The sequence below is a fragment of the Leiobunum rupestre genome, chromosome 5 (assembly GCF_980474605.1).
Source record: "Leiobunum rupestre chromosome 5, qqLeiRupe1.1.hap1, whole genome shotgun sequence".
In the NCBI taxonomy this organism is placed as follows: Eukaryota; Metazoa; Arthropoda; class Arachnida; order Opiliones; family Sclerosomatidae; genus Leiobunum; species Leiobunum rupestre.
In genome coordinates, this window is record NC_143388.1 from 39,070,235 (window position 1) to 39,095,670 (window position 25,436).

Genomic DNA, 25,436 nt, shown 5'->3' on the forward strand with positions numbered 1-25,436 from the left:
AAAGAAAAAGAAGAAGTTAAGTCATATCTGGAATCCAAGTTAAACACCGAAAACCGAATCGCCGAAAACGATAATTTGGAGAAATCGAAGTCGAACGCTGAACCTTCTAAAAAGCGGGACACTCTTGCACAGGTAACTGAGTTTTAAACATTAAATAACAACTTACCTAGCAGTATTCAAAGAGTTGACCTCGCATTTAGTGTGGGTACTTCGCTGATTACTGTGACGACCCAAATAGCGCGAATGAAATTTAGATCAACTTCAATCAAAAGTCAACTAATTCAGATGATATCCTGGGATGGTGGCGAACTAACAAGTATTAGCGGTATAGAAACAAGAAAGTATCTTTCATACCCTGCTTCCAGTGTTTACAGTGAAAGGCTGTTCAACGCATCAGGTCGTGTTCTTGAAGAAAGAAGAACTAATCTTAATCCTAAAACAATTGATCAAATTCTATTTCTTAAGTATAAAACCTAATATACAGGGTCTTTTTTTTTTGCTCGGAAAAGTGTTTTTTTTCAAAAACTATTTATAGTACCGATTTCAAATTTGGAAGGTCAATTCTCTATACCGGGGGACATCAGTTTGAGAAATTTGAGCGTTTTCGGTAATGTTTTTCACCAATTTTGAAAAATTATTTTTCGACCACTAGGTGCGAGATAAAAAATTTCTATTATAAAGTTGTAGGCCGTCATCGAAAACCCTTAAAAATTGTTCACTCGACGAAAAACAATTTATTTATCAGTGAAAATTCGAGCTTGAAAAATTTACAAGTTGGTGAAGCCAAATTACGATTGTTTGAAACGATAATTGAAAAGGGAACAAGTCTAATACAAACGTAGTAGAGTTTTCACACTTGAAAAAATGTACACGTTTGGTTTTTAAATGCAGATATTTTATTCACATAAATTTTTACAAAACATTTTCAATAATATCACCATTGGCTGCAACACAGGTTTGTGCGCGGACAATTAAGTTCTCAAACGCTTTCTCTACCATTTCTGGTGTGACGTCTCGGCAAGCACTGATTATTCGTCTAATGAGTTCCTCCCTAGTTTCAATGGGCGTGGCGTATACCTTTGCTTTAACGAATCCCCAGAGAAAATAATCCAGCGGTGTTAGGTCAGGTGACCTTGCTGGCCAATGCACTGGACCATTTCTCCCTATCCACCTTTCAGGAAACTCGTTGTTGAGGTGCTCAGTTACTTGCCGGGAAAAATGCGGAGGGGCGCCATCTTGCTGAAACCACAACTGACGTCTTTCAGCCAATGGAAGGTCGTCGATTGCGTCACTCAGTTCGTTCTGTAGAAAATGTAAATACCTTTGGCCGTTGAGGTTCGTCGGCAGGAAAAAGGGACCAATCAAACGGTTTCCAACAAGTCCAACCCAAACATTGACCCGTTCAAATTGAACCTGGTGATGATATTCAAAACCCCAATGTGGGTTGATGTCAGACCAAAGATGGCTGTTTTGATGATTAAAGGGCCCATCTCTAGAAAATGACGTTTCGTCGGAGAACAAAACATGGCGCAAAATTGTCTATCTTCTTGGACAGCATTTAGTAACCAGTTGCTAAATTCATAACGTCTTTGATGGTCTCCGTCAATTAGTCCTTGGTGGAGCGTAGCTCTGTATGGGTGATAGCGATTCTTACGAAGAATTTTCCACACACGATTTGCAGAACAACCCAAATCAGCAGCGGCGTTAGCGCAACTGTGACGAGGATATGCCACAAAGTACGCGAGTACATTGTTCTCGAAGTCTAAATCCGGTTGACCCAATCCGCGAAACCTAGGTTGCAAGTTACCAAATTGATTGAAATCGTGAATTGCTCGTCTTACTGTATTTACAGATGGTGCTCCATTTGGATGTCTTTCTGCGAAGATTTCAGTCACTCTTCTAAGGTTTTGCGCTGCTTCTCCATAGTAAATGGCAACTATCTCGGTACGCTCAGCTACTGAATAACGAGGCATTGTTCGAAATATTATCAAACACTGATAATAATCTCCCAAAGTTTTCCTTTAAATACCCAATGCATGTTTAGGATTGACCTATAGCCTCGTGTTTTTTAAATCCGGTCGTTTTTTTAACCAAAGTTTCAACTGGATTAGGTAATTCGGTTTCAATTATCGTTTCAAACAATCGTAATTAGGCTTCACCAACTTGTAAATTTTTCAAGCTCGAATTTTCACTGATAAATAAATTGTTTTTCGTCGAGTGAACAATTTTTAAGGGTTTTCGATGACGGCCTACAACTTTATAATAGAAATTTTTTATCTCGCACCTAGTGGTCGAAAAATAATTTTTCAAAATTGGTGAAAAACATTACCGAAAACGCTCAAATTTCTCAAACTGATGTCCCCCGGTATAGAGAATTGACCTTCCAAATTTGAAATCGGTACTATAAATAGTTTTTGAAAAAAAACACTTTTCCGAGCAAAAAAAAAAGACCCTGTAGAAATAATAATTGTTTTTGTAAATTTCTGTATTCAGGGAAATAAAATAGTTTTTCCTCATTTTTCCAGACTATACTGAGGGAACGCAAAACGGAACGGAAACTGAGCATAAATATAAACCAAAGTGACATAAGATGCAAAAGTGTGTCAACTCTACCTTTGCGCCGGTTAAAATATTTACTGAGAGCTAGTCTTACAATAGACTACACAACCTACTAGTTGGAATAGTACTAGCAACGTTATATTTAGTCTATGGTCTGCCGCGATTTTATCTCTTTGATAAATGCTCCCGTAGACATACTATAACAATTTTTATCCCCTGACCGTTCTATTAGATATGGGTAGGCCTACCAGTTTCCAATTGTTACTTATATATTACTACTACTACCAATCTACTATAACTGACCGCTAGGAGTACGTTACTATTTGAGTTTGTAGGTAAGGATGGAATAAGGAAATATAATTTGCCATACCAAAAGACCAATTTTAATTATTACTAAACACCTAACTTTAAACACTTACGCGACATAAAAATGGTTAAAACATACCATAGACCAGGTGGCCTACGGGTCACGTGAATTTAATTAGGTCCAATCATGGCTAAAGGTGGAGTTGTCCCCGACCAATGGTCAACAGGGGTAAGAAATGTAAAACCAGCGGTAAACGCGCACAACACAAAACTTTGCTATTTACAGATATCTACGATGGCATTAAGGCAGGATGGCACTGGCATCCCTAATCCCTGTGGCATCCTCTAAACTATCCTAACTAAGAATTTCCCCGTGCACACTAGAAAACCCCCAAAAATACAACCAATTATATCAAAATACAATACAACACAAAATGTCAAAATTGCAGACTGCTGGCGCCAGTGTCGGTTTCTCATCTACTAATACAAGAGTCACCGTAACTAGGCTGTCACTGGCGCCGGAGTGACCCACTTAGGGATAACCTACAAGTTTTTGAATATAACGGGGTTCAATAGTATAGCCACCGTGGCGGCTGCGCGGAATAAATACAATTAAATAAAAGAGGTCAAGACGACCTTGACTCTGACCTTGGTCTGTTGGTACCCTTGTTTTGGCATTCTATTTTTAGGCACAGGACCGGTGACGGTCGGGCAATAAGGAAGGGATTGAGTGGACCTCGGCGAACTGTCAGTTATAGTGACGAGCGTGAAGTAAAGGAGGGCGAGAGATAACAACTCCTTCTAGAAACGATTTTCCAATCTTGGTTAAACTAGAATTTCCAAGTTCGGTGATTAATCCTAATTATTTGTTTTGTAACACCGAAGCGGGTAAAGACTTGGTTCACTAGCAAAGTAGCTATATTTTTAGTATTAGCCTTTTTTAAGGGAAAAGCATCTACCCATTTAGTAGAGTAATCCAGCACAACTAAAATGTATTTATTGCCTGATTTACTAGTTGTATATTCGCCTTTTTTATCAATCCCGATTACTTCCCAAGGACCTGACAGGTCTGCCGATTTCATGAATCCGGCTTCCTTGACTGGTGGGGATTAATGTAGCTGGCATACTTTGCAAGTTCTAACATATCACGTGATATCGCGCATTGAGGGACCTTGTGTCCATCCTCCCCACAATGAAAACAAGTAGGCGTAAGACCTACTGAACTTTCTTTAGGATCGTTGTGGGTTTCATTGGGATGGTACTGATTAGGTGGTCTTTGACCAATTTGATTATTATTTTGATAGTTACCCCTTTGGTGGTTAAAGTTATTATTGGGTCTGTAACCGTGATCCCGCAAGGTATTATTAGGAGGATTGTTCTTGTAACTACTACTAAACGAGCTATTATGGCGGCTAGCTTCAGCGTTATTGGAGCGGTAGCTTGTTTGGCCACCCGACATATTTTTAGCCCGCTCAACGCAAGTCGCAAAGTTAAATAACGCGCCTAAATCTGGGAAATCATGCGTAGCTAAAGGGATGCGTAAATCTTCACGCAGATTTCTAAATACGTATTGAATTTGCGCGGCCGATCCTATTGAGATATTCATTTGTAATATTAATTCCCGCATCGCGTCGACATAATTTCTAACTGTTTCATGCGGTCCTTGTTTTCTATTTATAAATTTTTCATGTAGAACCGCGTCGGACTTTATAAGGCTTATGAATTAGTCTAGAGTGGTTGGTTTGTTAAACAATGATAGCCACCACTCTAACGCGTGGCCCTCGAACATATGCGGAACCCGCATAGTAATAAAAATATGGTCTGGGGTTGCTTGACCTAAACTCTCCCTTATCTGCTTGACCTTGACTATAAAATCCTTTGTGCTCATTCCAGACGGCTTTCCAGAGAAAGATGGAAGATTTATTTTTGGCAATTTGGTGTTGATAGGAGTGAGTGGCGGGCGATCCCCCAAAAGCTCTATAGGCGGGCCGTCCCATTGGGGTACCGGTAACGCCACCTGCCAAGGGAAATTGACTACCACTGCTATAAGGTTAGGGGCTGAGACAGTGTGAGTTGTTCCATGTATAAGGGGCTGTCCTAAAAACCCCGTTTTAAAATTAGTGTGTTTGGAAATCGGCGGCACCTCTGGAGGTAGCGTAGAACATGTAGCCTGGGTTGTCATATTAGTAGTAGGCAAACTATTGTTAGGCGGCAGACCATTCGGCGTAGAGACTATACTATTCGACTGCTGGTAAACCGTCGTTAAAGCAATTAATTGGGATTGCAAATCAGCTATTTGTTTTTGCATGTCGGCTAAAAATTATTAGACACTAATTGCATTCCTTGCGGAATTTGACCTGGACTTCTAATTTGATGCGATTGGGACTGAATCATAGTTCCGGTTGTGAAGGTACCAGAAGAAGAACTACTGACGGCTAGGGTTTGACTAGTGGGGAAACCTATTATTCCACTACCCGAAGTGACTGTGGTATCTGCCACTAAATTTTGATATCCAACCATTGTCTCTGGGGTTTGGCGTCTTTTATGCCTTTGTTGACTATCTAACAATTGAGTTACTTTAAATTCAGTTATACATTCCTCGCAATTAGTAAATCTACCTAAAGATGGTCTACCATTCGCATAATCTATTGGTCGATTCATAAACTAAATATTAAATTTCAAATTGTGATATACTTTCGTGCAAGTTATAAGTGCATAGGAAAGCCAATCCCGGCTGAGCCCCCAAAATATAACAATTTTTATCCCCCGACTGTTCTATTAGATCTGGGTAGTTGCCAATTGTTACTATTATTTTACTACTACTACCAATCTACTATAACTAACCGCTCGTAATACGTTACTATTTGAATTTGTGGGTAAGGATGAAATAAGGAAATATAATTTGCCATACCAAAAGAACAATTTTAATTATTACTTAACAAATAACTTTAAACACTTACACGACATAAAAATGGTTAAAACATGCACACTCTTAAATGAAAATAAATTAACTACTAAGCTAAACCCCATTTAGATGCAATTTTAACCCAACCTAATTGTGTGCCATGATATTAAATCTTCGGCTTAAACTTATTACTTATCACAAGTCTTTGCACTATGATACGAAGTCCATCGAAGGGGTGGACAAACCCATTGCGGTGAAGGGACTACGTTGTGGTCGTGAGTAAGACATCTTAGGCGACGCTCGAAGAGTTGTGAAGTTTTCGTCCAACGAGAAACGTCGAAGATTCGTGGAGCGAAGCCATCTGGTTGTTGATGACTATGTGACGGTTATTCTAAAACGACTAAGTTAATACACGAATAAAGATTTTCCGACCGATGAAATGACTTAGAGCATATTCGAGCTCGGTGGTTCAGTAGACAACCAAAAGGTTGTTCTGACAAACTTCAGTTTTTGAAAAAGATTATCTCTCTGGGCACACTCCATGGTATTGTTCCAATAGACCACGTGAACTACGGATCACGTGAATTTAATTAGGTCCAATCATGGCTAAAGGTGGAGTTGTCCCCGAACAATGGTCAAAAGGGGTAAAAAATGTAAAACCACCGGTAAACGCGCACAACACAAAATTTTGCTATTGACAGATATCTACGATGGCATTTAGGCAGGATGGCACTGGCAACTCTAATCCCTGTGGCATCCTCTAAACTATCCTAACTAAGAATTTCCCCGTGCACACTAGAAAACCCCCAAAAATACAACCAATTATTTCAAAATACAATACAACACAAAATGTCAAAATTGCAGACTGCTACCGCCAGTGTCGGTTTCTCATCTACTAATACAAGAGTCACCGTAACTAGGCTGTCACTGGCGCCGGAGTGACCCACTTAGGGATTACCTACAGGTTTTGGAATATAACGGGGTTCAATATTATAGCCGCCGAGGCGGCTGCGACTAGAGGTCGGCGGAACGAATAAATTAACCGGCAAAATTTCGATTAACCATAAAAATTTGGGTTAATTGATTTTTCTGAACATTTTATACGAATAAACAATGATTTATCATGCAAAAATATTCGATTTTTCTTATATTTTTCGGATAATTGGCGGTTATGAAAAAAAAATAAATAATTGGATAATTTCTTATTCAAACGCCGACCTCTAGCTGCGATGAATGATTGCAATTAAATAAAAGAGGAGGTCAAGACGACCTTGACTCTGACCTTGGTCTGTTGGTACCCTTGCTTTGGCATTTTATTTTTAGGCACCGGACCGGTGACGGTAGGGCAATAAGGAAGGGATTGAGTGGACCTCGGCGAACTGTCAGTTATAGTGACGAGCGTGAAGTAAAGGAGGGCGAGAGATAAAAACTCCTTCTAGAAACGATTTCCAAATCTTGTTTAAAACTAGAATTTCCAAGTTCGGTGTTTTATCCTAATTTTACGTTATATACCAATTTTTACGTTACAATACGTTCTAAAACGCCTCACTTGGCGGCTCTAATATGGAGATAATTTCAAATTTTGATGACGCAATTTCAACCCCCTCTCTCCCTCCCTCTTTTAATTTCGCGACACGCTCTCTTTAAACATTATACCGTATTGTAAAACCTCTCTCCTGTCGGAGCGTTTTGGTGATTAGATGGAAAGTAATTAAATGATGTTAATAGTCCGGTGTTATACGCTCCCACCGATAATGATTATAAAAGGGGAAAGGTAAATTGAAGGTTGTGGAATCTCAGACGGAAAAACAGTATGATCTCAATCAAAATTCTCTTTATTTAATCCTTTTTAACAAAAATACACTCTTAAAAATAATATAATAGGGACATAAACCAAAATAATGAAATAATACGAGGGGACCTGGCAAAATCTTAAAGGGAACTTACTCTTTTCTTTCGGCTCTCGGCCTTAGTGACTGATAGCTCGGGAACTCACACGTAAAATGGAAATTTACGTAGGGTTAGGGAACTTGATTGTTTGGTTTGGTTGGGTATTAGAAGGGAAACTCTAGAGTTGGGTTGATTTTGTCAGTTTGAAGGTGGGGGACTTTACTTGACTCGCTATTTGACCCAGTGAATTTTTAAAAGGAAACTTAGGAGGATCTACTACTTATCAATTGTAATTTTGTCCGGCGTCTTTGTTTTTTCTTTGAAGAGGAGGGATTTCTTCTATTTTTTCGCGCGGAGGTCTCACAGTCCGAGGGGGGGGGGCCTTAATGATGGTGCTCTTTTTGAGCATTGGGTTCCTAGGACGTAGGGGGGGTGGTTTACGCCTTTGACTATGCTTTTTCGGGTCTACGTAACTTGACGAATTTGAGATCGGTGGGGAGTTGGGGGTCCTTTCATCTTATCCCGTCTTTGGTAACCTTGGCCTTGTTTCTGAGAGATCCAATGTACGATTTATACTATGGCTATTTTTAGAAGTTTATGATAGTTTCACGGTTTTTTGCGAGGGGCTCTCTCTAACTGACAATAAAAACTCTCCTCCACTGAGGCGGTTACAACTGACACACTTTTGGGTCTTATGTCGCTTTTGATATTAAGTAATATAGACGATAAAAGAAACTGAGCGGAACACGAACGGAAATAATATCGGAGAAACGGAGCTATCTTCTTCCTAATAAATTCACAGATTCCTTATTACGAATATATTTATGAAAACAAATTTTAAATTTAATACTTAAACGATTATATTTACGTTATTATCCGCAAACTGTTAAGATCTCAAAATCCTACCAGAAGTTTCCGACCGAAATTAACTGTTTTCATTCCTGTCTCAAGATCTATTGAGCAATCCATTAGGTGAGGGAGTTAAACCGCTATTTGTAACCGATGGAAAGATGATTCTCAGCAAACCTCCTCTAACCGTTCTCGAAGAAATATTTCCAGGGAAATATTTCTTCTAGAACGGTTAGAGGAGGTTGGCATTCATGATGAGGTGGATACTTGGATTATATTGCATTCAGTTAAAGCAACCTACAATGGCCACCACCAAATTCTTATTCCTGCTTTGGATACTGAAGTTATTGTTTTAGCGGTACATGTAATAAACTCTCACAATCAGTTGAGCTTTGGCTGGAATTCGGTACGGGCAAGAACGTGATATATTTTGCTGCCTACAATATAACCAAGAGTCTTGGGCCTTCAAAGTAATTTGCTCTGCCGATTTTCCACTCTCTAACTGGGTGCGATACATTATCTATCTTCGCCGGTCACGGTAAAAAGAAAGCATGGGCCACGGGCGCCTTTGTAGCTATGTCATGTGCGCCAATTGATATCTCAGACAACGTATATGAAACCATCGAGAGACTCGTCATTTTAATTTACAGTCGAACAAATACACGTAGTGTAATAGACAGTGTGAGGAAAAATTAAAGAACTCTAATGAGCCAAACATTCCACCGCCAAAAGACTTTTAGACAACACATAAATAGATCAGTGTATCAGGGAGGTCACGTGGAGGTCAGAGTGTAATTTCAGATTATGACCTACCGTCACCAATCAACAGGAGATGGAATGAAACGGATGATGGGATGCATGAACCCCGTTGGACTGATGTAACCGATGCTTGGTCATTATGCTTTGAGCTGATATCGTACACATTTAAAAAGAGCTGTGAAGGGCATAGATGTTAATGCAAAAAAGCCAAAACTTAAGTGTACCGGAGTGTGCGGATGTGACGGAGATTGTTTAACATTAGTACACTTAGTGATACTAATTCCCGACAGCAAATGTTGCTTCAAAGGAAGTGAGTTTGTGTTTTAGTAATACTAATAATAAGTATATAATAAACATATTTACACTTAGTTATTTCAATTTGATATAAAACAGTTAAGTTTTATAATATAGATTTAATCATTTAATAACAAAATTGAATAAAATATTGGTTTTAAGTTGTATTGAAATTTTATTTTAACTTTATTAATAATTTTTGAGACTTCATTCTGATTGGATCAGAAGATTCTAATTTTCGTGTCTTGCATCCAGTATTTCTGCATTAAACGTTCAACAGCCAATACAAATTTAGATTGAATTAAACCAATAATTAGGATTATAAATACACCCAGTACGTCGGCAATAGAAAGGGCAATAACAATGTCAGTCTTAGTCACTTGAAGACACATCTCGTAAGTCTCGGAACTTGCATCAACAAGATGATCAATTATTCCGTTTTCAACCAAGTAAGCTGAGCTGGAAATGAATTTATTTACAGAAAATCTGTTCAATTAATAAATTTAAATATCTTACGAATAATATGTATATTAATTATAATGAAAAATTGTGTCATCTTGATTTAACTGGCCTTTTTCTATAGAACCGGTTGCGATTGATGGATGCACAATACCTCTTTTTTAAGCTCTTTTAATGGGCTTTTATATGAGGTATAACTTAATTTTTCAAAAAAAAAACAGTTTTTTTTTCAAAACTAGGATTAAGTTTAAATGTTAATTTTTCAAAAGCCCACAATTTTAAAATTATGAAAAAAATATCAGGTTTACTCTGTACTATTTGTATACGTTTCCCATAGTTTTGCGTTGGGATCATAATGGTATCAAAAGTTAGAGATAAGACAAGTTAGACACGTGCATGAACGTGTCTAACTTGTCGGTTTTAGAGTGCCTTATCTTTGTTCAACTATCCTAGATCCTTATGGTTTTCGTGAATAGAGAATAAACAAGTTATATTGGTAACCATAAAGATAAAGAAACATTAAAAGAAGAAAGCCTATTTCTTGCGAGTTTGGATTATTTAAGAAAATGGTATCGTTCACTTTAAGATCGTGTCTTAAGCGGGATGAAGGGCGGGTTTCCAAACTATTAGATATATATTACGAATTTTATTTTCACCATTTATGACAGATTTTAATAATGTGAAGGCGATCATTAGCTCTGAAAGCTAAAAATGTTTTCAATTCGAACTGTATTTGAAACAATGACTTTCCTTCTTGATGACTTAGACCTAAGATGATTAACCTAGCTGATTATTATTTATTTATGTATTTATTTATAAGCAACCAGATTATAAGATCGAATTAATAGTAAGGGCTGAATCGGAGCTACTTCTAGGCTTTCATCTTGAATCTTGCCAATGAACAATCAACCACGCTAGCATTTGAACTATGATAGAATACCTAAAGGTTTTTACTCATCCCAAAAATTGGTTCTGTACCAATTGAGAGGTATCAACGAAGGATTTATAGGTTTAATGATATTGGTAAAATGGGAGCTAAATTAGGGTAAATACTAGCTAGTGGCACCAAATCACATATTTGGAATAAAAATAGAATGAATTTAAAATAACATAATTTTTTTAATTAAAATATTGAGCGGACTAGTATCGGCTAAGCGATTGAACAGTCATCATCGTATGACGGCTCAATTACATAGCCGAAACCAGTTCCAAAAGAGAAACTGTTCGTCAAACCGGTTATTTAGCAGAAACTAACCCATTAACGGAGATGTTAAATGATTTAATATAATCGGATTCTAAATCCTGGTAATGTTTTGTCTAGCCGGATATCGTGGATATGCAATTCAGACATTCTACATCGGAGGAATAAAACAACTTAATAATATCAATTCTTAACCCTGATAGCATTAAGCCAAGTCGGATTTGAGCAGTGGGCCTTTGAACTTTTCTCTCGGCTAATTGAAGCAAATTAATAAATTAAAAGCCAACTAGCCCTACGCATGAAAACTAATAACAAGTATAAATTTAAAAGGCCACTGTTGCGCAGTTAAAAATTAAATATTCCACTACGTCACAATGGTCTTTTAAATTCTAAATTATTAAAAATGATAATAATACTCACTAGAGAGTAAATTTTTCAACTACATTTTTGGGGAGACCTTTGTTCATGACAATTGATTGATGCTGCAAAAGTGCACTTATTTCAGTGAGATAATAGCCACAACCTTCTCTCTTGTTAAATCTTTGTGAAAGAAACCACACAGCGTGTGACAAGTCTAACAACGCGGCGGTATTTCTGTTGTGCTGAATATTGTCCATAAACTGAGTGAAGTTAATTTCCATCCTCGATATTTTAGAAATTGACGGGTTATTTTCAATCAAGTGGTAAACGTGGTTTGCTGAGTCGGATTTACTATCCTAAACATGAAAAATTACAAATAATTACTTGGCCAAGTTATTATAATATTTTTTTTTCGATTTTGACCTCGTGCATGTTCATGCGTAGAAAATTCTTCTGCTGTTGCAATCTTGGCACTTTATTTAATTTTCCCCAAAATTTTTGAAAGGTAAAGCGATGAAACCAATTGCATTGGTATTTTTAAAGGATTTTCTATTATAATCAAAATGCTTTTTTCCCGAAACATGGTAATTTTTGCGGGAAACGGAAAAAGTCGTTTCTGACAAATTCTTTTAACAAAGGTGCTACGACATTTTAACTTATATTTTTCAAATCAGAGTGGTTAATTCATATTAAGAAAGTGTCATTTTTAGTTTCACATCGAATATATATTTGAAGTGACACTATTGCTATGGACGGAATGTCGTTTAGTGTTGGTTTGTTTGTTTGTGGAAAGCCACGACACGGTAGATGTCGCTACAAGTTACACGCCGAGCTTTGGAGGAAAGTTTGAATTTTTGGTGGGAAGTTTGAAATAACGCTTCGCGAATCCTTATATAGTCTTTGTTGGAGTTCTGATTGGAAGTTTGAAATTAATAAAAATAATAAAAAGAAAAAAATTAAAAATTTAATAGGATTAGTTTGGCGGGAAGTTTAAATTAGACAATTTCTTTGGATATTCTAGAATAGGACTATAAATGGTGGGTGGGGGGGAGATTGAATTAGATAATTTCTTTCCATATGCTAGAAAAGGAATATAATTGGCGGTTGGCGGAAAGTTTGAATTAGATATTTTCTTTCGATATGCTAGAATAGGATTATAATTGGCGAGTGGCGGGAAATTTGAATTAGACAATGTCTTCCGATATGCTAGAATAGGATTATAATTGGCGGGTGACGGTAGGTTTGAATTAGATAATTTCTTTCGATTGCTTATAATAGGAATATTTTTCGACATAGTAAATTAATTATATTGGATTATTTTTGCACGTCGTAAGACATCGAAGGTAGCTTTGATACTTTGCGACAATATGAAACTAATATTCCGGCTGGGCCGACTTGTTATCGCTCTAGGACCAACGGTTGAAATAACGCTTTTCGAAACAATTGGGAAAATTCGAGGAACAGGAATCCGCACACCTAGCCAAGGCTGTCCGCTTCTCCTACAGAATTTCAGCAAAGTTGCAAATATATAATCCCAGGGTTACGATTTCGTATCGAAGGCGGATTTCGAAGTAATCGCTTATTCAAAGTGGGGCTCTTTGCAGCAGCTATAAAGTTGGTTTTGAAAACATCTGAAACTGCAGAGTTCAATGCTCTTTCGTATCTCTGGTTATATTATGCGGCCTTTGTGGTTAACGAATGGATATATTTTGTTAAGAGATAGAAGCTATGAAACATTTCACAAAAAGAAAACAAGTTCTTTAAATTATCTCAAATTAATGAATTATTCACCGGCATATTATAAGGAAACTGGATAATATTACAAATTGCAGAGGCTGAAGCTCTAAACAAACTTAAATCTTATAACAGGAGACCAATGAAAACAGATTGTAAAAATAAAAATTAGAATAAAATACGAAAGACAAATAAATAATGGTTTGTCAACATGCTTTAGTAATTCGGGGGAACTTTTTTCACAAAATACCAAATCTTATAACAGGAGACCAATGAAAAAAAAATTGTAAAAAAAGAAAATTCGAGAGATAAATAAATAATGGTTTGTCAACATTCTTTATTGATTTGGAGAAAAGTTTGACACTAAATACAAAAATAATTGCGTAATTAGTAAATTAATTAAAGAAATTTGCGTCTCCTCTTGGGAAACTGAACACTGCACTGTCGGCGCTTTGTCTCTCCAAGTGGTTCCGGCTTGTCGTAAAGTTATAATTTTAACGCGAAATATCGCTTTTATAAGATTTTCCAACACGGCAGAGTGACGGCAAGATCGAACTTGGTTACAATTTTTAAAATAACATAAAAAATTATTGTTACTTTTTAAAGGAGATCCTCCCAGAAGTGGGCGTCCTAAGAAAACCACTGATGCCGAAGAACAGCAAAAAAGGACCAATGAGCTTTCACCAAGGATGAGAGTCACTACCTCAACTGTATTTGCCAATCTAAAAAATCATGGCTTACGACATCGACGATCAATTGCAAAACCCTCACTCTCTGCAACTCATAGATTTGTTCTTTTTGCTTTTTTTCGACAACTTCTTCGATGGCCATGCGAGGTTTCCTCGCCATTTATTTTGTTTTCGGACGAAAAGTTTATATTTTTATTGTAATTTGTTCTTAAATGAAATGGTAATATTGTTATGTTAAGTCGTTTGAGAGCTCCTCTAGTGCGCCAACCGTCTGAGTTGCAAGGCATAATTAATCGAGATATACAACAAGAATTAAAACCAGTGGACGATTCTCAGTCAATTTTCGCTGTTGTATATGCGATGGCCAAGTCAAAGTTCTAAGACCCATAGTTGGAAGACTAAATGCGCAGTCATATATTATGTTCAAACGCTCCGCGATTCTATGTTACCACCACATACGGTTTGGAAGATGTTGGAAGGTGATTACGTCTCTTTATCCGCAATGGGCTTTTATTTTAACTTTCTTATTTTTTCCTTAATGTATATTTCATTCAAGCCAATTTTCTGGCTCATACTTCAAGGGCAACGAAAGCATTCTTTGGCAATGAAGGATTGACCCTTATTAAGTGGCCACTTTTATCTCCAGACCTCAATCCAATCGAAAACCTCTTGTCTAGAATAGTTTATCTCATGGAGCGAAGGATACCGAACGATGTCAACAATTTGCGAAATATAATCAACGAAGCCTTCAACCGTTTACCGTCTCAATATTCACGCTCTTTTGACCAATAATTTTCGTCGTAGATTAAATTCATGCGTGAGGAGAAGAGGAGACGCAATTCCTTATTAATTTACGAACTGCGCAATGTTTTTGTATTTTGTGTAAAACGTTTCCCCAAATTAATAAAGCATGTTGACAAACCATTATTTATTTGTCTTTAGTATTTTATTTTATTTTAATTTTTATTTTTATCTTTATTTTAACAAACTTTTTTCATTGGTCTCCTGTTATAAGATTTTAGTTTGTTTAAAACTTCGGCCTCTGCAATTTGTAATGTTATCCTGTTTCCTTAGAATATCCCTGTGAATATTTCATTAATTTGAGATATTTTGAAGAACTTTTACCTTTTTGTGAAATATTCAGTAGCTTCTATTTGTTGACAAAATATACCCATTCGTTAACTTCACCACAAACACCGCATGATCTAACCAGAGAGATACAAAATAGCATTAGACTCTGAACATCAGATGTTTTCAAACCCTGATTTTTTAGCTGCTGCGACTTTAAATATGCAATGACTTCGAAAGCCATTCTCCGCTATGAAATCGTAAACTTGGGATTATAAATTTGCACCGTTGCTGAAATTCTGTTGATTTTCGAAGAAGCGGACAACATTGGCTAGGTCGGTTTTCCCCAATTGTTTCAAAAGCCGATATCTTTTCAAACGTTGGTCCTAGAGCAATAAAGATGATACTTTGAAAATATGAATCAACCACTCTGATTTCGAAAATTCAAGTTAAAATGTCGTAGCGCTTTTATTAAAAAAGGTTGTCAAAATTACCATGTCTCGCGTAAAAAAATCTTTTGATTACAATAAAAAATAGTTAAATATACCAATGCAATTGGTTTCATCGCTGTACGTTTTTTAGATTTTGAGAAATAAATAAAATAAGTGCAAAAATCGCAGCGGTCGAAGACTTTTTTAACCGAGTGTACTTGTGTTCATTTATCTGCAAGGCTGTATTAAAGCATGTGCCAGGTGGGTCCCCGAGGTTTTTTCCAGTGGCGTGAAGAAAGTCAAAAAATAAGGTCTGAAATTTGTAGATTTCCCAAATTCAACTTTGGACAGGGCTCCCAACAGTGTTAATCCGGTCCTGTTTGCCTGTCAAGTTTTCGATTGGGGGAACACCCTTCTGGTCGCTGCAGAGGCAGACTGACTAACAATGTTTTAGTAGGCAAATGCCCAAAATGCCAATTGGAGCCGTGCCCAAATTTTTCATTTAGAACTAGTCGTTTTAAGTAGTCGATTGGAACTTGAAGTCGGCTCGTTTTGGCAAAATATGTGGTCGCTCGTTTGTGTATGTGTAAGTTCGGCTTTTTCAACTTGGGATAGCTATGCTAGATTCGTCTCTGAGCTCTAGATGTACGGAGTCAGTGGTTTCACATTAAAATTGGTTAACAATTAACACTTATAAAGGATCTGACTCTAAATGATTGCGAATACTTAGTATGAACGGTTACGAAGTCGGATCTTCTTATGAAATGTGTTAAGGAACGAATGAATCTTCCCCACTTGCAGTGATGGATTTACCATAAGGCTGAAAAGGCTGGAGCCTAGGGCGGTAGATTTTAGGGGCGGCAAATTTGGGGACCGTTTTTTTGTTAGCCGGTTTTCTGATGTCTTGCAACTAAAGAAGTCTACAAGAAATTTTCCAGTGACTTTACCCTTTTCAATTTCATTGTACATTCTATGCTAAAACACCCAGTTCCCGGCCCACAACCAGTAATCGTCTTCTGCGTCTCTGCCTGTACTTTGTATGAGTGAGAAGAGAGCAAAAGTGCGGCTAATATATTTTACACTACCCCTGTCATACAAGTCCGACTATAGTAACTGGTTAGGGGCGGCGAAATAGTGTAAGCACGGTACGCAACTGCGTACGGGCGCAAGGGTTTTTGGGGGCGCAAAAAATTCTAGGACTATTAGGTAAGCAAATTTTTTTAGTTGGCGCAGTGGCAGCGTTGGGAAGTTGTTTTAATTTTATTTAAAAACAGAAACATTTATCCTGCAAAATGTATCTGATACACGTTAAAAAACTAAGTTACGGAGTTAAATATAAGTAATAAATAAATTAAATAATAAATATAAATGCATCTGTATTAGTATTATCAGGCGGCTATTAACATTGACGTTTAAATTTGTAAGTTTTTTATTTTCTGTATTTTTTATTACGGCATTAATTTTACATGGCATTGATATATATAGGTATTTGTTATTGTTAACCAAGTTTATTCACTATTCATATCGAATTAACCTTCGAAATCGAAAATTTTACACAACCGAAACGCCCGGAAGTAAAACTAAACTAAAATATATTTTTAACACCTTTGTAGTTATTATCTATATTCTTTACCGAAAATTTAAACACGCGTAAACAATTTTATTCTCTTAAAAATTAAAAAAGCCTAATCAGTATCACATGTGCACTTTAGGTATTGTAAGAACTTTCATAGCTTCATTCAATTTGTAATTTTTTTAACTGTTTGTAAGCAGGGTTCGAAATAAAAAAAACCCATACAAAAAAAAACCCGCGAGTGCTTTTGGGTTCGACCCACTTAACATTTTAATAAAACCCAAAAAAACTCAATAAAACCCGATGTATCCGGGTTTTATTAAAAAAAACCCGGGTTTTTTAAAACCCTGAAAATTGCGGAGTTTAACGGTTAAGTGTGAGTGTAGGGAGCTGACGGTAAACTCGCGTGGCATGAAGGGCCACTCGTAAATAAGGCAATAAGTCAATTTTTTATTAAAAAAAATACACCCAAAATCTATTTCCTGTGCAATTTCAACCAAGTTGTTGTATTGTAAAAAAAATGGGAACTGACAATTGTAAAGGTAAGGGCGGCAAAATGTGAACAGCCTCCTTTTGGGAAATGTGTAAATCCGCCACTGCCCACTTGGTCTAGTTGTTGTATCATTAAATCAACTAAATCCTAGTAACTTATTCTTATAAACACATTTTGCCAGGCTTTAATTCCAATTTTGTGAGAAATAGTGAGATTTCTCTGAATCGCCCTATACTCGAAGTCACTGTTACCATCGACTGCTGAATTCTTCGGCCGGAAATATAGTCCGCTAAATAAAGTGTTAAATCTTATTTGATTAGAGTAAGGTGAAATATTTTGTCCGTCACTTATACTACGTAATAGCTTGAAAGGGCTTGTAAAAAAAAATATTTTAACAAAAATATTTTTCCACTTAAAACGTAAATACCACCGCCATTCGTTATAACATCCGCTTCAACATTGAAGAACTAACGATTGGTCATATAAAGGGCAATTTTTCTATGTAAGTTAACAAAGACATTTTTTGCGCAGGTGCAAAGTACGTAAGTTGTGAGAATTTTTTTCGGTCTGTGTTCTTATTTGAAAATTGCGCTTTTTAAAAATGAAGTTATTCCGATGTTCTTAATGTTAAATGCCGACTGCTTTAAATGTATCAGGTTACATTGATTTCAAGAATAGATTTTCAGGCAGTTTGATTGTAAACTAATAACTCCCTAATGAAACGCACTATTTATATGAAAGATTTTTATGAATTTATCAGTGTTGGGCAAAATACTTGTTGTAATAAGTATTAAAAAAAACACTAAATATCCTTTGAAAAATATTTAAAGAAACATTTTATTTTAGTATTTGAAATTTAAAAATTCTCTATTTACGAACATTTGCTGTAAGTACCCATAATTGCTCGAAATTTTTATCTGACAATCTAGTTCTCCTTGTAGTACGGACAAGTCAAGCTTTGGAAACATTTTCTGGCGCTAAACAAAGTATAAGTATTTCATAAAGCGAGTCGCGGTTCGGTGCAAATATTCGGCGCAAATCAACAGACAACTGAAAGAAATTACGCTTTTGGTCTCGCGCTGCTGCGTACTCAAAAAAACTTGAAATCCACAGTAAAAAAATATCATACGATGTAATATAATATGATTATTGTAAAAGTATTTAAAATTAAAAACTAAGTACTTTTCAAAACGTATTTGAAATAAAACACCTAATACTTATTCAAAAACATATTTAAAATTAAATAAAAATACTGCAAATGTAATTAAAATATTATTTAAAATTCAAGGGAAATTATCAGAATAAAAGATGCATTTACCTTTAACATTGAAAGAATACTTGAGCCAATGAAAAACATAGGAATTACATTGGGAAATTTCTGAAAACCTTCCAGAGTTGATATATAATCGTCCGGTTCCGAAACCACTAAATAGGAAAGTAGCTGTCCCGAAAACATCCAACAAAGCAACGTTGAATATATCAACCAGCTTAGAAACAAAGTGTTTTGTTTGTATGGTGAAGCTGAAATTATATTGAAAAATAGAGGGCTCATATTTTAAAATATGAATGAAGTATAATTATTATAATAAAAATGCTAATTTTATCATCCTTTATAATAACCATGTTTGCTTGAAATTGCACTGAGACATTGTTTTTTATCAATTGGTCTTAGTCCTAGAACTATTAAATTTTCAGTGTATACTTCTCAGACGAGTTACTCTTGAAATTTATTTATCACGCCTTCTTAGCTAAGTAAATTTCATCTTTTTCTCACCCATTCAAGGCATTTTTTATGTTTTTAAGTAAGCTCTACAACGAATTCACAGAAATGTATCACTTCTACCGGTGACAAAAAAATTAAATCGTGAACGTTTTAAAGGTTTATGATTTTTTTAAATTAAAGTGTAAATTCATAATTCTAGGTTATTTTTAACTTTTTATGAAAAAGCAATTTCATTGTAGTTTTTGGTGCCGTATACCAAATTTAGGTTTTACTGGAACTATAACTTTTATAGCAAGAAAGCATTACGGTTTTGAGAAACCAAGCGTTAAATAAATATAAAGCACGTAATTGAAAATACGTTTCTTAAGAAAAGTGAATGAGGTGGAAAATACGTCATCAAATTGTTTTACGATAAAAATATTTTACTTTACAGAATCATATTGACAATTTTTGGATTTCAAATCGTCAGTTGGGGGGATATTTTGAGTCAATATGACGAATTAGCTTCTGCGTTTGTTTTACTTTTAGAATATAATTGTTAAGTTACGTAACGGTAGAGTAATTCTATTTGAAAAACCAAATGTGCTCAAAAACCGTGCTTACATTTATTAGTCAACGGAGCCCAGAAGTGAATAATGGATATTCCGACAATTTGCAATTTGCTTCTTTCTCTAGTAAAGTTTCTGGACCATTCCCCAACTGCATTCAAAATTATTGTAAATATAAGAATGAACCAAATAAGGACCCAAACCTGTAAAGCGAATAAAATATTATTACAAACACTCTTAAGCCAGTTTTCTTGAAATGTTATGCAATTTTAACGGTAATGGGCCAATTGCGCAGTTCCCATTAACGCAGTTCCCATTTCCGCAAATGCAATTTTGTGGTTTTCCATTTGCGCAGTTTTCATTTGCGCAGTATCCCATTTCCGCAGTTTTCCATTAGCGCGTTTTTCATTTGCGCTTTTTCCGTAAGCGCAGTTTTCCACTTGCGCAGATATTTTCCATTTGCGCGGTTTATCATTTGCGCAGGTTTTTCATTTGCGCGGTTTTTCATTTGCGCAGGTTTGTCATTTGCGTGGTTTTCCACTTGCGCAGATTTTCCATTTGCGCGGTTTCCCAATGGGGCTGTTTTCCATTTGCGCAGGTTTTTCTATTCCACGGCTTCTCACGACCTGAATATTCTATATTAAGCAATTTTCCTTGAAATAAGATTTTTTCAGGTAGTTTATTTTTAACGTAACCTTGTTTACCATCCAACTGTGCTGCTGGTGTATTTTTAATTACCGGTCGCGCTGTCCATACCAATAATTTAAAGTTGTTTGAGGTTGACATATCGGTTGTTGAATTATTTTGTTGGGAATAAATCTTCGTAGCTTCTCAGCCTACAGGCTAAAAGAAAATGTAGTATCTGTAACATTGAGGACAGTATATTGGCTGCTATTTAAATTTAGTGCCTTCCACCAAAAATGCACCTTTTTGCACTGCATGTTTCCTAGGGGTCAGAAAAATATTTTTTAACGGTTAGGTTAGCCGGGCGCACCGCAGGCGCGTAGGCACCGTTTTCATATAGGAGGTGTTCTATGACAGAGTTCATTCTAACGAAATATCTTGGTATTGGCCTCTCACATAGGGCGTAACTGTCCTATGACAGAGGCTATTCCTACGAAATACAGGACGCTTTCTGTCCTATATTGGAGGCCATTTCAACGAAATAGTTTTTATATAGAGGTAGTTATATCAAGGCTAGCGCGCAACGGTTAGGTGAGCCGGGCGCGCCGCAACGCGCAAGCGCGTAGGCACCGTTTTCATATAGGTGTTCTACTACAGAGGACGTATATTGTCCTACGACAGAAGCCATTTTAAAAGTGGTGCTAAGGTATTAGCAGCATTTTTATCTGAAATTGAAACATTTTTTAATTCCTGTTTAAACGGGAAACTGCGCAAACGAGAAAACCGCGCAAGCGGGAAACTGCGCAAGCGGGAAAAAGCGCGCAAATGGTAAATTGCGCAAATGGGGAGCTGCGCAAATAGCAATTCCACAAATGGGAAACGCGCAATTGGGAACGTGCGCAAACGAAAACTGCGGAAGTGGGAAGTGCGCAAATGGAAACTGCGCAAATGAAAACTGCGCAAGTGGACCCAAACCATTTTAACAATAGTAAAATCAAGAATGAATGTATTAATACTTGGGGTAAATAACTATGTTGTGACCACTTTACGCGTTTATCACATCACGGTCTAAGCAATACTCTCCTTCCTCTAAATGGCAATCTGATCTGCCCGCTCTCGCATTATTTCCATTAAACATCCGTCTACCAATTTGCTTGAAACTGTTTCGTCACTCTTGTGAAGGGGGAAAACTTCACCCAAGTTTTAATAATTACATTCTTGTAATAATGTTTGGCATTGATTTAAGCACTTGGAGACCTGTCTAAAAAACTAGTTATATCAAAGCTGACTTCAAACGGAATCTCCGTAGAAAAATAGGTCTTCAAAATCGAGATAATTTTCTTGAAAAATACAATAAAATAATATGAAAGAGCAAGAGTTCACAAACTTCGTTTTATTTACTTTTTTATAATAGTGTTGTTGATTAGTTTGTGACCTAAACTGATCATTTGTCAGCAAGAAGTTATTTATATATTTATAATACCACATTGTCTTATAGGATCGAATTTAAACAAACGTTACAGAGGATACTTAGATGAATTATTTTGTGAAAGAAGAAAAATATTCGAAAATAAAATAGCTTACTGTTATATGAAAAACTTTGAAAAAGTGGAAAACCGATTTAACATTTTTTGTACTTCCCACCAGAATCGTAACGAAGTCGGTGTAAATTGGATTGGTGAAATGCACCATTTCGTTTCTATCCTCCGTAAGGGTAAATGGCCCCACAGCAATGAGCACTTCCTGAGATAACAAAATAACAGATGTTTATTAGACCACATCAGATAGATTACTTAGTAAACTTACGTTTCTGTGCACCATGCCAATCATTCCATTGAATGAACCGTTGGCAAGCTTATTTCCCCACTTTCCATCAGGACATTCTACGTATTGAAGTCTATGAAACAATGAATCACTTCAAATACGGTTCCAAAGCAGTTAGATTTCCCTTTTTGGATTAATTAATTAAAATTGCGTTCCCGAAATTATATTTATTTGAAATTTCTTTATTTGTATCTTTTGTAAAGGACATAGATTATCGTTTTTACGTTTAAGATGACAAGTTTTAAACCTTTGGAGATTATTCAAATATATATAGCATTTTTTTTATCTAAAGTATAAGCACTGGCAGTTACAGGAAACGCTGTAGCATTCTTCCTCGTTTCTGAAGTCATGGAGTTGAAATGTTGCATCAAATCGGATGAATATTTAACTAAAATCCTTAAGCGAACTTATTTTGCATAAACTTTTATATATTGTTTAAGGTGGGTGATTCTGAATTTATTAAATGGAATACCTATTTCGATATTAAAACGTTTATACTGAACCGAGGGTGATTTCATTTGTGAAATAGATTCTTCAATAAAATCCATTCTGGTATTGTTGAGAAAGTTTTATTTTATAGAGCAAGCTACTCTTTATATGATCCTCATTAACTCTCATTTTCAAAACGAAAAAGCGCTCCGAAATGTTATGTTAACCGTCAACGCTTAACAATGAATTTTTAATTTTTCAAAATTAAGCTAGAATGAAAGACCAAAATCGCGATTATCAACTGAATGTCGAACCTAGTTGACAAAATTTGACCTGAGGATGGGTTAATTGTAGCTGGCTTATTTCGCTAGCCAAGTGAATCTGGGAAAAAACCAATAGGCAATATTTCACGTTTGTGGAATAAAAAAGAAAGGGTCTTCATTGAAGCACTTATAGCATACAGTTTTAGATAATAGCTATAAATATTACTGTATTTTCATGTAATCCCGGAAATGATTCATAAGAGTCGCCATAATTCCGTGTAATCGAACAATCTGGTTGTCCTTCTTGTCATACCATATCCAAGGAATCCACTACAACAAAAGTTTTTATTATTTAGAATATATGTATGTTTTAATAATACGTATTACACGTTGTTTCTTATAATATGGAACTAAGAATAGTCATTTATGCAATAGTTGTGGAAAATTTAAGTATAAATGACATTGACAAGCTTGTATAAATGGCAACGAAATTTCTGAATACTTTACCTAGTATAGGTAAAGTAATATGGAAAGCCAGAATTCATACAAAAGGGCGAAACTGGTCAATTGTTGGAATTCTGGCTAAAACATTGACATTATTTTGTTTATTCGAACGTGGAAACTCGATGGTTACTCGAGCTCAAATTTTTTGATGAATATGGAATCGAATAACACTAGTTGTGAAGAATTTCAATCTTAATCGCACTGCACAGCTTACATAATTTCATTTTTAAAGTTTTGAATTGGGTTTATTTCAATTTTGTCTTTTTAGTGTCAACGTCTAGATCCATAACAATTTACAATTTTAAGAAATTTTGGGCCTAGTTACCTGGGAAACGCCGGCTATTATCGTTTCATTGAAACTGGATTCTCTCATTTCAGATTTTACTAAATTTTCCATAGTATCGTTTACTTTAGTTTCTTTAATTTCTTGAAAAGTCTGTTAGCTAGAAAAATATCCGATAAGAAAACATCTGTTTACAATATTTCGGAAATTAGGCCAAATGTTACTCCTTTTCTAATTTAATTGATAGAATTTTGGATTTTTAGCACGTAAAAGGCATCAAATTACAGCTGGTTAATAAAGCTTAGTTAAATAATAATTGTATAACTTTGACCATGAGCGTTTTAAACTGGAGTCATAAATTTAAATTTACATTCGCAATATTATTATATAAATTTTAATACAATATAATATTCATTAATACTGTAAAGGCTACACGTATAAGTGTAAAGCGAAAATAAGTATCTCGTTTCTAATTGTAATATATGAGGGAATTGAAACTACATTAAAAGCGTTGAATGTTTTCTATTAAACCCATCACTTCCATAGCGTTTTTCTTTGTTACAATTCTCCTCTTTTCTGAGTCAATTGTCTCTTAAAACGTTTAGGATAAGGAACCTTCAACATTAGGTCATGATATATAATAAGTTTTTTTTTAAGAACGTAATTTTTAACTTACTTTTAACGGTTGTTTGGTTTTGAGGAATCAAACAACGACACATTAACTTCCATAAATGTAAATTGTGAAAACAGTTTTCTTACTTTAACGAATTGCTCCGTACTGATTCCATTTGAGCAAGGTCCATTTTTTCGGTAAATTAAATAATTAATGCTGAATGATAAAATAATGAAATCAATAGACTATCTCTTTCGAAAACCTTTTTAAATAATGAAACGACAAAAAAACGGAAAAGTTCACATTTTAAACATAATATCTGAATCGATTGTCAGAGTATCCGTTGTACGCCGTCCCACGGCATAATTGGTTTCACCTGCGATTGATCGACATATTCTGACTCAATTTAGACCAAAGTCGTTATCATCCTGTGAGAACGCCACCAAATGTAATATATTTGTTGGCACTATTCAATGCACTTGCACTCGCAAAACACAAAGCCTAGTACAATATGGTTTCGCCTGTAGACAAGAAATTAGGTGTATAATATAAACTGTGAGTTTTATCACCGTTTGAAAAGCTTTTGCATTTTTAATAATTACAATAATGCCCTGAATTAAATCTAATGTTTTGCCTTTCTAGAATTTTTTTTGGGCACACTGTAATAGAATAATTCCGTTACCCTGAATAAACCGTCGCGTCGGTAGTAAAGTAAAATGTTTGTAGGCTACTCACTTACCGTATTGTTTGGGTAACATATTAATAATTGAGTGGAAACTTGTGGTCCAAAGTCACTTTACGTTTAAACTATAAAGAGAGGTAGTTTTTCTTTAATTTTAAAATCCTTATTTTGCTCTTATAATTCCCCACTTTGAAGCTTAGGAATAAATTTCAGATTATTTAATTGTAGGTATGCTTGCTAGTAATTTCTCGTTATGCATAGTCATTTAGGGTTCTCCTTTTTTATAAAAATAAAAGACAATGTAGCGTTACAAATTTAAAAACCACTGAAACAAATCATTCAAAAATACCAACTTTTACAGCAAAAATCGACG

At 35.6% G+C, this 25,436-nt stretch overlaps 2 protein-coding genes across 3 annotated transcripts; both read right to left on the minus strand.

Annotated features, from left to right (window-relative positions):
- Positions 1-9,767: 9,767 nt before the first annotated feature.
- Positions 9,768-19,074, minus strand: LOC149944430 (uncharacterized). Of its 2 annotated transcripts, XM_090175821.1 has the most exons (4): positions 18,889-19,074; positions 11,643-11,938; positions 9,943-10,021; positions 9,768-9,822 (listed from the first exon to the last, which is right to left on the minus strand). In XM_090175821.1, the coding sequence occupies exons 1-4, from the start codon at positions 19,024-19,026 to the stop codon at positions 9,784-9,786; spliced, it is 552 nt and encodes a 183-aa protein (XP_090031947.1). In that variant the 5' UTR covers positions 19,027-19,074; the 3' UTR covers positions 9,768-9,783. The 2 variants fall into 2 exon arrangements, with proteins under 2 accessions (XP_090031947.1, XP_090031946.1); XM_090175820.1 differs by having other exon boundaries at positions 9,769-10,021.
- An 831-nt stretch (positions 19,075-19,905) lies between these two features.
- On the minus strand, positions 19,906-25,182 carry LOC149944431 (putative glutamate receptor). Its single transcript, XM_090176355.1, has 8 exons — positions 25,121-25,182; positions 24,685-24,902; positions 24,528-24,597; positions 23,811-23,928; positions 23,208-23,311; positions 22,272-22,362; positions 22,050-22,208; positions 19,906-19,992 (listed from the first exon to the last, which is right to left on the minus strand). The coding sequence occupies exons 4-8, from the start codon at positions 23,880-23,882 to the stop codon at positions 19,906-19,908; spliced, it is 513 nt and encodes a 170-aa protein (XP_090032481.1). The 5' UTR covers positions 23,883-23,928; positions 24,528-24,597; positions 24,685-24,902; positions 25,121-25,182.
- Positions 25,183-25,436: the final 254 nt, after the last annotated feature.